The sequence below is a fragment of the Tachysurus vachellii genome, chromosome 7, assembly GCF_030014155.1.
Source record: "Tachysurus vachellii isolate PV-2020 chromosome 7, HZAU_Pvac_v1, whole genome shotgun sequence".
Taxonomy (NCBI): Eukaryota; Metazoa; Chordata; class Actinopteri; order Siluriformes; family Bagridae; genus Tachysurus; species Tachysurus vachellii.
The window spans coordinates 18881888-18895879 of record NC_083466.1 but is presented as its reverse complement, the minus strand read 5'-3'; the positions used below and the strand labels follow the sequence as shown (position 1 = coordinate 18895879).

Sequence of the window (13992 nt, the reverse complement as noted above, 5' to 3'; positions counted from 1 at the left end):
TTGTCTTATTCATTCTCACTTTTCATAAACAAAATCAAGTGGCTTTCTTCTTGTATATATAAATCATTGGCAGAGGTTGGTTGTTTATAGGTACAATTGGACACAATAGCACTGTTTTAACAATTTACTGAACATCTCATAGCTCAAAAACCTTCTTACCTGCTTTGCTCTTGTGTGCACCACCAACACCACTGTCTTTTCGGCCACTTGTGGTGTTACTCTGATGTTCTTTCAAATCAGTGTATAATTATTGGTGCTATTGTTTGAGATTTGGCCATTGTAGAAGGCAGTATTTTCTCTCCAGTATACTAGTGAACTATCATAAGTCAGATGGAGCTGTTACACATGATGCACATATGTAGCCATTTTTTAGCTTGTAAAATGAGGCTTAGGAAAAATCTTTACAGGGTTACACTTGTTTTTCTGCCTTCACACGTCATTTTGTCTTTCTCTTGTTTGCACCTTTTATTTCTAGAGACTGTTCATTTTAAGTATTCTAGAGGGTGTGAGTCGGTATGCTTTTTTGTGTGCGTGCATTTGTGCATGTACAGAACGTGTATGAGCTGTGAGATGCATGTCAGCACCTTGCAAGAACATTTCTTACTGAAGGGAAGTTTAAAAATGCTAAATGAAAAAGCTGTGCCAGAAAGAATATACTGTAAGACAAGCTGCAGACCTCTAGTGTGAATTTTACATGTCTTTTGTATTTCCTCACATGAAATTACTCCATTGTACTTTTTGTCAACATTCAGGCACACTATTATACAAGCTGCTGCTGAGCATGTAGTGAATCTTTTTTGTATACATTTGCGAGTGAATTTTAGTGAAGCAGAGCCCTAAACATCAAATGAATTTCTGTGTGACGTAATACTGCACGCTCCTTATATATGGTTACAATAAGCACAGAAAAGGGAGGCACTAAATTGAATGTTATGTGCCACTACAGGTGGCAGATGGACCCTTCAAGATGCCAATGTGATCAAGGCAGACGAAAAAAGCCTAGACGTTCAACACAATGAGGATACATCAGTCATTTTGAGGCTTGCTTAGCTTTCTTTTTTATCACTGTATAGCCTGATTGTACTGTACATGCACTGACCTTCTCTTGAAATTAGATAAGGAAGGTGTGACACACAAAACCCACAGACCCACAGAATTATGGAATATAATTTATTTCTCCATTATTTTTTACTACTATATAATTTTTTGTCTCATTCTGAGTTCTGGGAGTGAAAGGGTGGCGATATACACTTTTGTCTACAAGCTTATATGTGGAAGAACTTATTGACTGCTGCTGTAGCTAAATGAGACTGAAGTGTGAAACAGCACAGTGCATTGTAACATATAGAAATGTCCATAGCATTGCCTGAATAGCATACTGGTGCTCCTGTATGCTGGACAACATATTGGATTCAGTTCATATTGGATTTGAACTTAGAGGCACACAAAACCATCAATACATAAATAACAGACTGTTTCATGGGAAAAACAACTGTGAATAATGATTCAGAGTTTTACTTGTTGGACCGCTCTGCCCATGTGATCACTATTTGTGGTAGGAAGCATGGCCAACCTTAACAAATCATACCAGAGTGGAAATGGACATGAGGTATACAAAAAACACTTTATTTCTGAGTTCTTCTTATGCTGAACCACTAGAGGGCGACATTGTGAACGATGGAGACTTTCTTCTCCTAATGAAGCTCCGGGTTGTCAGAAAGCATATACTAAGCAAAGATCATATACAGAGAAGAAGACTTAACTGTACATTTTTCAGTGTAAGAAAAAAAAAACAACAAAAATATTTGTAAATATTCTGTTTATTGTTTGTTTGTTTTATGAGTGAATGAAATGCTTACTTTTTTGAACAGGACAACAGGTTCAAGTTTTATTCAGCTACCACAGAGATCAGCATATAAATCTTTTTTCTGGTCTTTATTCAGTTTAAAGATTTAAAGAATTTACAAGCAACAGGAAGGTTGTCTGCTCTTTAGAAAGAACCAAACTGTCCAACCCCTAACAATCTTATTCTGGCTGATTATTCAGTAAGTTATAGTCACTGGTTTCAGTCACTGTGTGTAATGGAGGATAGTATGAAGTCCTCTTGTTCTTGGGCCTCTTACAGTAGCATTTAAACTAAAAAGCAGCATGGGGAATGTGTAAGATTGCCTTCATTCCATTAAAAAACCGAATGTGTGTTACCACTGCTTTAAGCACTGGCCAGCTTTTGTTCATCTCATTTTAGAGACACTCATCTTTATAAATTAATAAACCTTACTGTTTTCCTTTTCAAAAGCAACTGCAGGATTTTTACCATATTTCTGATTTGGTAAATATATTACTATTTGGTAAATAATTTAATTTTCTACATTAATAAACTTGGCAGCCTTATGTTTTAAAAAATGGGGGAGACAAAAGAAGCACATAAATTCCCATTTGGGAAAACTCTTTCTGATGATTAAATCTGCTGTGTACCAGACCTGTGCCTGTTGTCTTGTTCTTACTTTCTTTGTTGAAAATCAGAAACCTGATAAGATGAAAAAAGTGTGTTAATAATGGACTTAAAATGATTATTATAGATGATTATTTAAAAAAAGAAAGAAAGAAAATATATAAATAAGGAGATGATATTTCTGTTTGATTTAGAAATTATTCCATACTGTATGCTGTGACTCTGATCTGGGAAACATTAAATACATTCATAGCCCATTACTCTTCACTGTTTGTTTACTGAATAACCATGCTTCCTAATCAGCTCGCAGTGTCAAAGTGCAGATTTATTTACACTACACTGGAAAAAGTGAAACAATTAAAAACACATCATTCTACATGATTTAGTTTTAAAGGCTAAAAACATTTATAATAAGGTTTTCTCAGGACATGACTTCAGAATTTAAAAGTCACCAGATTCATCTGGATCGTAAATGATACTTACACTGATTTTGATAGCTGTATTGTTTTTATTGCCCTTAAAGCAAATTTTCAAGCCAGAATGATTATTTCTCAGCAAATTTGTTTTTAAATCGGATCCATTCTGCCTGCATAAATATCCTAACCATTCAGAGTACTCCTTGGTAGAACTTTTGCCCCAAACAGTGTTACAGAATCAAATCTTGATTTAAAAAGTACATTTATTACATGTATAACATTTTTATCTTTCTGTAATTTGTGCCATCCATTCTCCCTTCTATTATAAAGACTTTCAGGCTCTGAGACTGAAAATTAACCCAGAGCATGATGCTTCTATCACCATATTCACTGTGGGGATGATGTTAATTCTAGCATGGTCTGTGTTAATTTTGCATCACACACAGCATTTTGAAACTCGCCCAAATAAAATCATTACTGGGTCACACTCAAGCTTTGTATGGCTTTTGTATTTTTTTTTTGTGTTGATATTTGAAGGGTGGCCTTGTCTAGGCAGTATTATTAACTGCCCTAATAATGTAATTTTCTTAATCTAAATATAAATTTAAAACTAAAAAACTTACTAAGTTTGTAACCTGGTTCCCTGAGAAGGGAATGAGACACTGCGTCATGGATGATGCTATGGGAATGCTCCTCGCAGAAGAGTTGTCTGAAGCTCTGTGTGAAATCACGTCAATCTATTGGCTAAGGAGGTACTGCGACGAAGCGGAGTGCACCGGCAAGACCCTAAAAGGTCATCTACATAACATTACTTCATAGCTTCTACTTGTCTGAAGGAAGTGTGGCACTTCCGGAGTGTGTCCAGCATTACAGCTTGTTTCCTAATCAGGGCACCAGGTTACATATTTAACCTAGTGTAGTTCCCTTTCGAGGGAACCCCGATGCGAATCTCAATACCAATGCTTCCACACACTGGGAGATGTCTGAACAAACTGGGAGCAGTGCACTATTGGCCCTGTAAGGGTGGGGTGCAGGTCCAGGTTATATAACCTGATAAGGGTGTGCAAAGAGGACCATCCACAAATATCCTTGAGGGCAATGCCCCTAGACAGAGTGCTGGACAGGGCGATGCACATAGTGGAGTGAGCCATAATCCCTAGAGATGAAGCCACAAAATTCGCCTCATAGGCTTAGAGATAGCTATCAATACCCTACATAAGGTTCTGCTTAGAGATTCTGCTTTTGTGGAAGTCAACAAAGCAGCCTAAAAGAGAAAGGATTTACCTCATGCACTCAAGCGATGGGCGTAAATTCTGAGAACCCGAACTCGGCACAGCAGGTGTAGACTCTCCTCCTCCGCCAACTTGTGGGGTGGAGGGCAAAAGGCAAAAAAAGACTAAAGGCCTGCAGAAAGTCTGAATGGCCGGTTAAAGCAGATCTGTTTCCAGCTTGAGAGTCTCCTTACAGTCTGACTCCACTGACTTCAATGAGAGGTCCTAGGAGGGGGAAGACAGTCTGCAGGAAAGCCTCAGCTGCCTTTCATCACACAGAAAGAGAGAGACCAGAGAACAGACACATGATTCCCAGCAATGGCTGCCAAATATACCCCAATGTAGAGGGAAATAATTTCTTAAATAGATGTGTCTTCAGGAACTCTAATACTGTACTAACAGGGCAAAGAATTGGCAATGTCGATTACACAAGAGGCAAATGTTCAACATAGTCTCCACAATCTCAGCTGAGACACAGGGGTCTAGGAGATGGTCCCCCTCAGGAACCAAACCAAGAGGTTTCATATCTTAGGGCAGACATGGAGCCCATGTCCCTGTGCCCAAGAGAGGAGGTTCCACCTGACAGAAATCTCTTCAGGACTAGGACCCCTGTGAGCAGAGCTACAAAGCCACTTCCACGTAACCAAAAATTGCCATATGCATTTCACCAGCTACAGGTGGAAATGCCTTTTACTGGGACCAGCCTCTGCCTCAGCAGAAACCTGCATCCTGAACATGCACTCTGGAGTGTAAATTGCTCTCAGTAAGAGAAGTCTGGTCTATACGTAGGACAAGACCTGGTGAGCCTACCTGAAAAAAGGAGCAAACTGCCCTAATGATTGATGTCGGAGACAGCCAAAAGTAGCACCTGAGATTCAGGAGGAAGTCTGTCAGCAGTAGAAATACAGCCCCTATCTTCAGGCAATCTGTGTGAAATGAAAACAGAAGCCCTCCCATATGCTATGGGCAGGAAGGCTGTCTAGGACCACTTCCCCACCTGAGAGGGAGGCGTCCATTGCAGGGTTTTTCCTACATTAAAAATTTTTTGGCGGCCGCCAAAACGATTTTTTGTCCTGCCAAAGCCTTTTTTGATCTGTAATTGGATTTTGTGAGTGAAGCAGGTTACTGACGGAGTGACGGAGAGAATGAGCACAGCTTTCGCGTTGTCTTAACAGCCAGGATTCCCACACAACATGTCCGCTAAAGTCCGATTCGCGACCTAATGACTCCTTTGAGCCGATTCATTATAATGAATGGTTAAAGCAATTGGTCTGCCCGTCAGTGTCTGAATCGGTGTATGACAAATCATTACTTCTTAGAAGAACATACACATCTGAAATGAGAAAGTAAGTGCGCTTACCCTATTTAGCAAGAGTGTTTAGTAAAAATTAGCCTTAATAATCCACAGTATGTATAGGCCTATGACAATGTGTGAAAAATTACCTATAAAATCATTTAGTTTAATGTTAGACTGGAGTGGGATGAAACTAGATCAAAGCACAAAGCAAGCTGTTGCTAGTTAGCTGCTAATTTTATTAAATTTGATATTGTAAAAAATGACACTATTATTTTTAAAATTACACTAAAATTACGCTGTGTGTGGATGACCATGTCGGTCAGCCACCACCGAAGACCAATTTTGACCCAGGAAAAACCCTGCCATCGGAATAGCCTTGTAAAGGTGACGCCCTAAGATGGGACCGAAGGTGAGAACAGGGGTTTGTCCACATTAGAAAGGTACGAATCCCAAAATATCCACAAGAACGTGGCTTTTTGAGAAGGAGAAAGCACACGCTTCACTGGGTTGAGCCTAAAGCCTAGAGACCTCATGTGGGAAAGCACAGCATTTCAATACATGACTGCCATGTCACTCGATGAGCCAAGATGAGCCAGTCATCTGGATAATTGAGTACATTGATGCCTTTGGATGCAATGATGCCATAGCAGCCTCCATGCACTTTGTAAGGGTAAGTGATAAGACTAGGCCTAATGGGATAACCAGGCACTGGAACACTTCGCTCCTGCAAGCGAACCTGGAAAGACTGTGCTCTGGCAAGATGCCTATGTGAAGATAAGCATCCTTCCATAACGCCACGGAGTCTAAGAGAAGTGTTAACCTTCCGTTGTTCTCACCTCGCCTGGTGCCCTGAAACAGCAAGCTGACAGAGGCTAAGGATTCCTTTCTTACAGCAGACAAGTTTCTTTAGCAGGTCAAAATTGCCATTGTGTGCAGCACCACACCAGCTTATCCTGCAGGATTAAAGGCCTTCGATATAAGGCCAGCGTGGTCAAACAGGGTCTTAATGGAAGAGCAGACTTTCTTCATGTATTCGTAGAGATAGCTTGTAAGTGTCTCTTTAACCCTTAAAAAACCCAATGTTCATCTAGGCCCACAATGGCTGAATAGTCAGGAGTGGCTGAGGAAACACAGGCAGAGTAAGGATTATTCCACAATCTCGACACCTCAGTGTGGAGGTTTGCGAAATATGGAAGACAACTGCATGGAAGTGGAAGGTGGTGAGAAAAGACCCTAGCCTTTATATATCTTTTTTTGCCTAGTCTTAGACAATAACACAGACAATAGACACCAACATAAACAGAATGCTTCCTGAAGACAAAGAAGCTGAAGTAATGTGACAAAATGCGCTTTTATGGTCTTGCTGGCATGATCCGCTTCATTACATGACCTTCTTAGCCAATAGATTGGGGTGAATATCACACAGAATTTCAGACACCACATCCGCAAGGAATGTTCCCATAGCATCAGCCATGACAGCGTTGAGTTCTCTCAAAATAACCTTTGTCTGTTCAACAGCAAAGGACAAGAGAAGCTAAGCTGCATTAGAGAAAGATGTTGCTCTGCTGCAAGACATTCTAACTGTGGTCTGGGGAAATTAGCCATGATGAATGTAACACTGAGGTGTTTTTTGTTTACTGTATACAATGAGAGCTATTTTATTATTTCACAGGTGAAAATCAATTCTAAATCTACTGTGAGTCTTGAAAAGACAATATCTTTAATCTAGACCTACTAGAAGCTTGGAGGTTGATTCATTTTAAGCGTTAAACGATAATTTCCTATGGAATACTTACTGATCAATAATTAGTTTTGACTTCCTCTGTACAAGAACATAAGTTTGCAGTAACAATCCTGACAGGAAGAGTATGTTTATATGTATTTGTTATATAATTGATTTATTATGTCAACACATCTCAACACATCTCATCAGTTCCAGGGAGTTCAATACTTTTGCAAACCACTGTATATGATCTTTCATTGTATAAAGTTGTATAAACACTTCAATCATTCTGGGTTAAAATGACATGCTTGTATGTTGGTTATTCTATTAAATAGGTCACATAAGGACTGACTAGTAACATGGGCACATTTTTGCTAGATCCAGGAACACACCAGTCTATACCATACAAAACTATATTTACATTTAAAATTCAAATTTAACATATAGCCGCTGAATAGGGAACATATCAAATATTATACCGATAAGAACAGATACTACACTACAACAAAAATACTTAATTTACAACACATCCTTTGACACTCATGATGAAATCCCAGTGTTTTGTTTTGTACAACATTCTTTAAAAGTATCAGAATACTATATGTGTTAATGTATGAAGATTTTTGGAACTCCCTGCATTTTTTTTTTTTTTCAATATATTAGCTTACTAAATATATTTTTCAATATATTAGTCTACTTCAGTGTTTTTAAAGTACAAATATGTAGATATAAATATCAGAAAATTGAAGCTGAATTTTTATCACATCATTCATCTTTTGATCTTAAATTTAATAATAGAATAATGGGCTTTGATGCAGCCTTTCTGTCAGTTCAAACCAGTCTGGCATTGACCCATCTCTTCAACAAGGTGTTTCTTTCTGCAGAACTCCTGCTCTCTTGCTTTATTTTTCTTTATTACACTCTATGAACTGTTGTGTGTGAAAATCATAATCCCGTATTCATAATGATTCTAAGAATGATCTCATGAATCTCATCTTAAGAGTGATTCAGTACCAATCTCAGAGCAACTCTGAGCAAGGAAAATACAATTTTATCTTAGAGAGGAAGCAAAGCTAAACCCTGTTACTAAGCATAACACATTCTACTAACATTTTTTGACCTTATGAGCCCTTTTAAGGGTTACAATGCTTTATGAATATCTTTTATCTTTACTAGGATCTTCTCGTTAATAAAAAGAGCAACTTTTTGCACTAAGAATCTTTATTAATACGGGCCCTGGCCCTCAGCTGTTTTGCTGTGTCTGTGCCCACTGCAGTGTATGTAGTCTTAATGTAGAGACAAATTAAAAGCGTATAATAGACCATATTTTAAAAGGGCTTGATTATTAATTTTTTTTTACTGGACAACTCATCACATTCTTCAAAATAATGTGTCATACCTAGTAAGAGGGTTTAGCCTTGCTGCAATTGGTCCTGAATCACTCTTAAGATAAGATTCCTAGTTAGGAATTTTTAAGCTAAGTTAGTAGCTCCATGAGATCATTCTTAGAATCATTATGAAGATGGACCCTGATATTTTGTGATTTTTACACACAACAGTTACTATAGAGCAATAAAGAAAAAATATGCAAAGGGCTCTCTCACTCTGCCACTCAAGGCCTCGATTGGCCTTCCGGTACCTATCAGCTGCCTCCTGAGTCCCCCGAGCCAACCAGGCTCGATAGGACTCCTTCTTCAGCTTGACGGCATCCCTTACTTCCGGGGTCCACCACCAGGTATGGGGATTGCCCCCACGACAGGCACCGGAGACCTTACGACCACAGCTCCGAGCAGCCACGTCAACAATGGAGGTGGAGAACATGGTCCACTCGGACTCAATGTCTCCAATCTCCCTCGGGATCTGGTTGAAGCTCTGTTGGAGGTTGGAGTTGAAGATCTCTCTGACCGGAGACTCTGCCAAACGTTCCCAGCAGACCCTCACAGTACGTTTGGGTCTGCCAAGTCAGTCCAGCTTCCTACCTCGCCATTGGATCCAACTCACCACCAGGTGGTGATCAGTTAACAGCTCCGCCCCTCTCTTTACCCGAGTGTCCAATACTTACAGCCGGAGGTCAGATGAAACAACCACAAAGTCAATCATTCACCTCTGACCTAGGGTGTCTGGGTGCAACGTGTACTGATGGACACCCTTATGCTTGAGCGTGTAGCAGCAGCAGCGGGTAGCAGCAGCAGCGTGTAGCAGCAGCAGCGTGTAGCAGCAGCAGCGTGTAGCAGCAGCAGCAGATTTGGAGCTCTCGCATCTTCCAAGCTGCGAACTTGTAGCTGTCCTTGAATTTTTTTGTTGGTTTTGTGTTATGCCATACTGAACCGGGGGCCACTGAACCTGCATTAACGAGGACAGTTGGGGCTCGCCGACAGCCTTAGCTACCGGGTAGGCTCGTATGGTTGTGTTGCGGTTAGATTGTTGGTTTTGTGTTATGCCATACTGAACCGGGGGCCACTGAACCTGCATTAACGATGACAGTGGGGGCTCGCCGACAGCCTTAGCTACCGGGTAGGCACGTATGGTTGTGTTGCGGTTAGATTGCAGCATCTATGGTCATATAACGCAGTGTTTGAATTGTTTGCGCGTCGCATTTGTTTGCTTGTCTGAGTATTTTTATTCAATTCCAATTTATCTTGAGTTAATACTTCAACTCCTTACCTTTTGATATCTTTATTTATTTGTTTTCCCAGTGCCCGCTGCTAGTGGGTTAGCATCACTAGCCTGTTAGCCCGGTTCCGCTAGTACACATTACACTCTGACTCCATACTTTCAACAAGGGCGAACACATCGGCAATACATCTTAAACCTAGAATAATCGCTTAATATACGTTTTGGTATTGCCACATCCTATTTATTTGTTTTCCCAGCGTCCGCTTCTAGCCGGCTAGCATAACTAGCCTGTTAGCCTGGCTACTGCTAGTACACTTTTTCACATCAGTTATCTCTGTTGTCCTTGCTCTATAACATCATGTCGGTTACGTCTCTGCCTTTGAGTGCAGGTGAGGACACATTCGAGCTGCACTCGGTGGAACTGGACCTGGAGGCCATGGAGAAGCAGATCCGTGACCTACAGGTGAAGCAGGCTGAGCTGCAGGAGCGTAAAACCGCGCTGGAAGCTCCCCGGTCGGTCGCTCACCTGTCTCAGGTAAACTCCCGGCGTGTAATTACTACTCCTTCCACCTCTATCCCAGTGTTTCTCTGTCCAGGCCCAACGCACCCAGGAAGTGGCCTGACCAGGCGCTGTTCACTTCGGCGCCAGGGCACCGCGGATCCTGGGTGCAGCAGCGGAGGACGCGTGCCAGACCCCAGTCGAGGACCTCTCCCCCTCCACCACTGCCGGTTTTCCAGATCCCCGGAACCGCTTCGCCCGGAACCGCTTCGCCCCCCTTCGCGAGTCGGACCACGACACTGTGATCATCGGAGACTTCATCGTCCGCCACATCCGTGCTACTGTGGCTAAAGGTAAGGCCCACACTCACTTGTGAATAGGGACTTCCTATTCACAAGTCCTGAATAGGGACTTCAACACCCTGGTAGAAACGGTTTGCACCACAGCGCCCACCGCGAGGATCATTGTGTCCGGACCACTTCCACTTCCAGTTGGAGCAGAGATCCTCTCGGACCACATCTCCAGGGCGCTGCACACCCTCTGACTGGTAAACTACGCTTTAAATCCAAAATTCTATAGCCATCCTTCACCTCAACACACTGACACAAATGCACACATAGCTCATCCGATAGAAACTGTGTCTGTTCCCCGAGTAGTGAGATCAAAAATTAAATACGTGAGAAATTCTTGAAATAATCTTACTGCAATCAGACCAGAAAAATGCCAAAGAAACATACAAAAACAGTTACTAAAGTTTGGGCTCCTGAACACAGATCACTTGCACCCAAAGCCCTTATTGTAAATGAAATCATCTCAGAAAATAGCCTTACCGCACTCTGCCTTACCGAAACTTGGATTAAGCCAAATGACTACATCAGTCTAAATGAGTCTACGCCATCAGGATATACCTATAAGCATGAGCCTCGTCAGACTGGTCGTGGAGGTGGTGTTGCCACTATCTTCAGTGATTTTCTCACCGTTACCCAGAGAACACAGTATAGATTTAATTCTTTTGAAGTGCTTGTCCTTAGTGTTACAATATCGCACATGCACACAAAAAAATCCCTGATGTCTCTTGCTCTAGCGACCATGTACAGACCACCAGGGCCCTACACTGATTTTCTTAGAGAATTCACAGATTTTCTTTCAGACCTATTGGTTAACTTTGATAAAGCATTAATTGTAGGAGATTTCAACATTCACGTTGACGACACAAACAATGCTTTAGGACTCACTTTTATGGACTTACTAAACTCATTTGTTTAGTCTCAAAGACATGCATGGTAGGTTGATTGGCATCTCTGGAAAATTGTCCGTAGTGTGTGATTGCGTGAGTGAATGAGAGTGTGTGTGCCCTGCGATGGGTTGGCACTCCGTCCAGGGTGTATCCTGCCTTGATGCCCGATGATGCCTGAGATAGGCACAGGCTCCCCGTGACCCGAGGTAGTTCGGATAAGCGGTAGAAAATGAGTGAGAGTGAGTGTTACATAAAGCTGGTGAGCCTCTTCTTTATATTATTAACTCCTCGCTGTCTTTAGGTTACGTCCCTAAATCCTTCAAATTGGCAGTCATTAGGCCACTCATCAAAAAACCTAATTTAGATCCAAATGACCTATCAAATTACAGACCTATTTCACATCTTCTGTTTATGTCTAAAATAATTGAAAAGGTAGTGTCTGTTCAACTGAGCTCCTTCCTACAGGAGAACAATATCCTTGAAGAGTTTCAATCAGGTTTCAGGCCCCATCATAGCACAGAAACTGCACTTGTGAAAGTCACAAATGACTTGTTCTTAGCTTTGGACAAGGACTGTATGTCACTATTAGTCCCTCTTGACCTTAGTGCTGCATTCGACACTATAGATCACAACATTCTCCTAGATCGCTTACAAAATTACACAGGTATTCATGGACAGGCTTTAAGTTGGTTTAGATCCTACCTGTCTGATCGATACCATTTTGTATCAGTTTATTACCAGTTAATCATGGGGTCCCTCAAGGATCAGTTCTAGGACCTCTGCTTTTCTCGATATTATTGTGGATATTATCGATGCTTCCATTAGGGAACATTATTAGAAGACATGGGATTAGTTTCCACTGCTATGCTGATGACACACAGTTATATATCTCATCAAAACCAGATGAAATAGCTAAAGTGTCCAAATTACCTCAATGCCTTAGAGAGATAAAAGACTGGATGAGCTGCAATTTTCTGTTGTTAAACACTGATAAGACAGAAATACTACTTATAGGTCCAAAAACCAGTACAATTTAACTTCCATTTAGAGGGATGTACTGTTACTAGTAGCTCGACAGTGAAAGACCTGGCTGTTATATTAGACAGCAACCTGTCTTTTGAAAATCACAGCACCCATACCACAAAAGCAGCCTTCTTTCACCTTAGAAATATTGCCAAGCTGAGAAACATCCTGTCTGTCTCTGATGCTTCTCAGCTAGTTCATGCTTTCATGACCTCTAGACCTCTAGACTGGACTATTGTAATGGATTACTAGGTGGTTGTCCTGCATCTTTAATAAATAGACTACAGTTAGTCCAAAATGCAGCTGCCAGAGTTCTCAATTCAATTCAATTCAAGTTTATTTGTATAGCGCTTTTTACAATGGACATTGTCACAAAGCAGCTTTACAGAACATAAACATAAAACAAAAGATAAACATAAGGAGAAGTATAAAGAATTAATATAATAAAAATTCAAGATATATACAGTTCACAGTGTGTATGTATGTATGTATGTGTGTATGTGTATTTGTCCCCAATGAGCAAGTCTGAGGGCTCAGGCAACAGTGGCAAGGAAAAACTCCCTTAGATTGGTAAAGGAAGAAACCTTGAGAGGAACCAGACTCAAGGGGAACCCATCCTCATATGGGTGACACTAGATGGTGTGGTTACAAATATACAAGTATCACAGAGTCCAACTGGAGCCGGTAGATCTGTAGATGTCTCAGGGTTCTCACAGAGTCAGCCTTGTCTCAGTGGAGGTCCAGAAATTTCAACGCGCGGAAGACGATCTTAGCATGGGTGTCTCAGCATGGGTAGAAAAAGAGAAGAGAAGAGCAGTGCATAGTTATTAACATATCTGCTGTTCATAAGAATGCAAGTCTAGTGTGATAGTGCACAATATTTATGGGATGTATTATGTGTACGCCTGACTAAAGAGATGAGTTTTCAATCTACATTTAAACTGTGAAAGTGTGTCTGAGCCCCGAACACTATCAGGAAGACTATTCCAAAGTTTGGGAGCTAAATAAGAGAACGCTCTTCCGCCTTTAGTAGACTTAGATATTCTGGGGACTACCAGGAGTCCTGAGTTTTGTGATCTCAGAGAGCGTGAAGGATTGTAACGTGTTAGAAGACAAGTTAGATACATGGGAGCTAAGCCATTAAGAACCTTGTACGTAAGTAGCAGCAGTTTGTAATCAATTCTAAACTTAACAGGTAGCCAATGTAGAGATGATAAAATTGGGGTTATATGGTCATACTTTCTTGTCCTAGTGAGAACTCTGGCCGCTGCATTTTGGACTAACTGTAGCCTATTTATTAAAGATGCAGGACAACCACCTAGTAATGCATTACAATAGTCCAGTCTAGAGGTCATGAAAGCGTGAACTAGCTTCTCAGCATCAGATACAGACAGGATGTTTCTCAGCTTGGCAATATTTCTGAGGTGGAAGAAGGCTGTTTTTGTGGTTTGGGCGACG

At 41.1% G+C, this 13992-nt stretch overlaps 1 protein-coding gene across 2 annotated transcripts in view; it reads left to right on the top strand.

Moving 5' to 3' along the window:
* The window catches only part of nlgn2a (neuroligin 2a), a 166090-nt gene extending 163395 nt beyond the window's left edge, over positions 1-2695 (top strand). For both annotated transcript variants that reach the window (XM_060874777.1, XM_060874776.1), the window contains one exon: positions 947-2695. In XM_060874777.1, coding sequence (XP_060730760.1) covers positions 947-979 — 33 coding nt within the window. In that variant the 3' untranslated portion in view covers positions 980-2695. The remainder of the gene's footprint in view (positions 1-946) is intronic.
* Positions 2696-13992: the final 11297 nt, after the last annotated feature.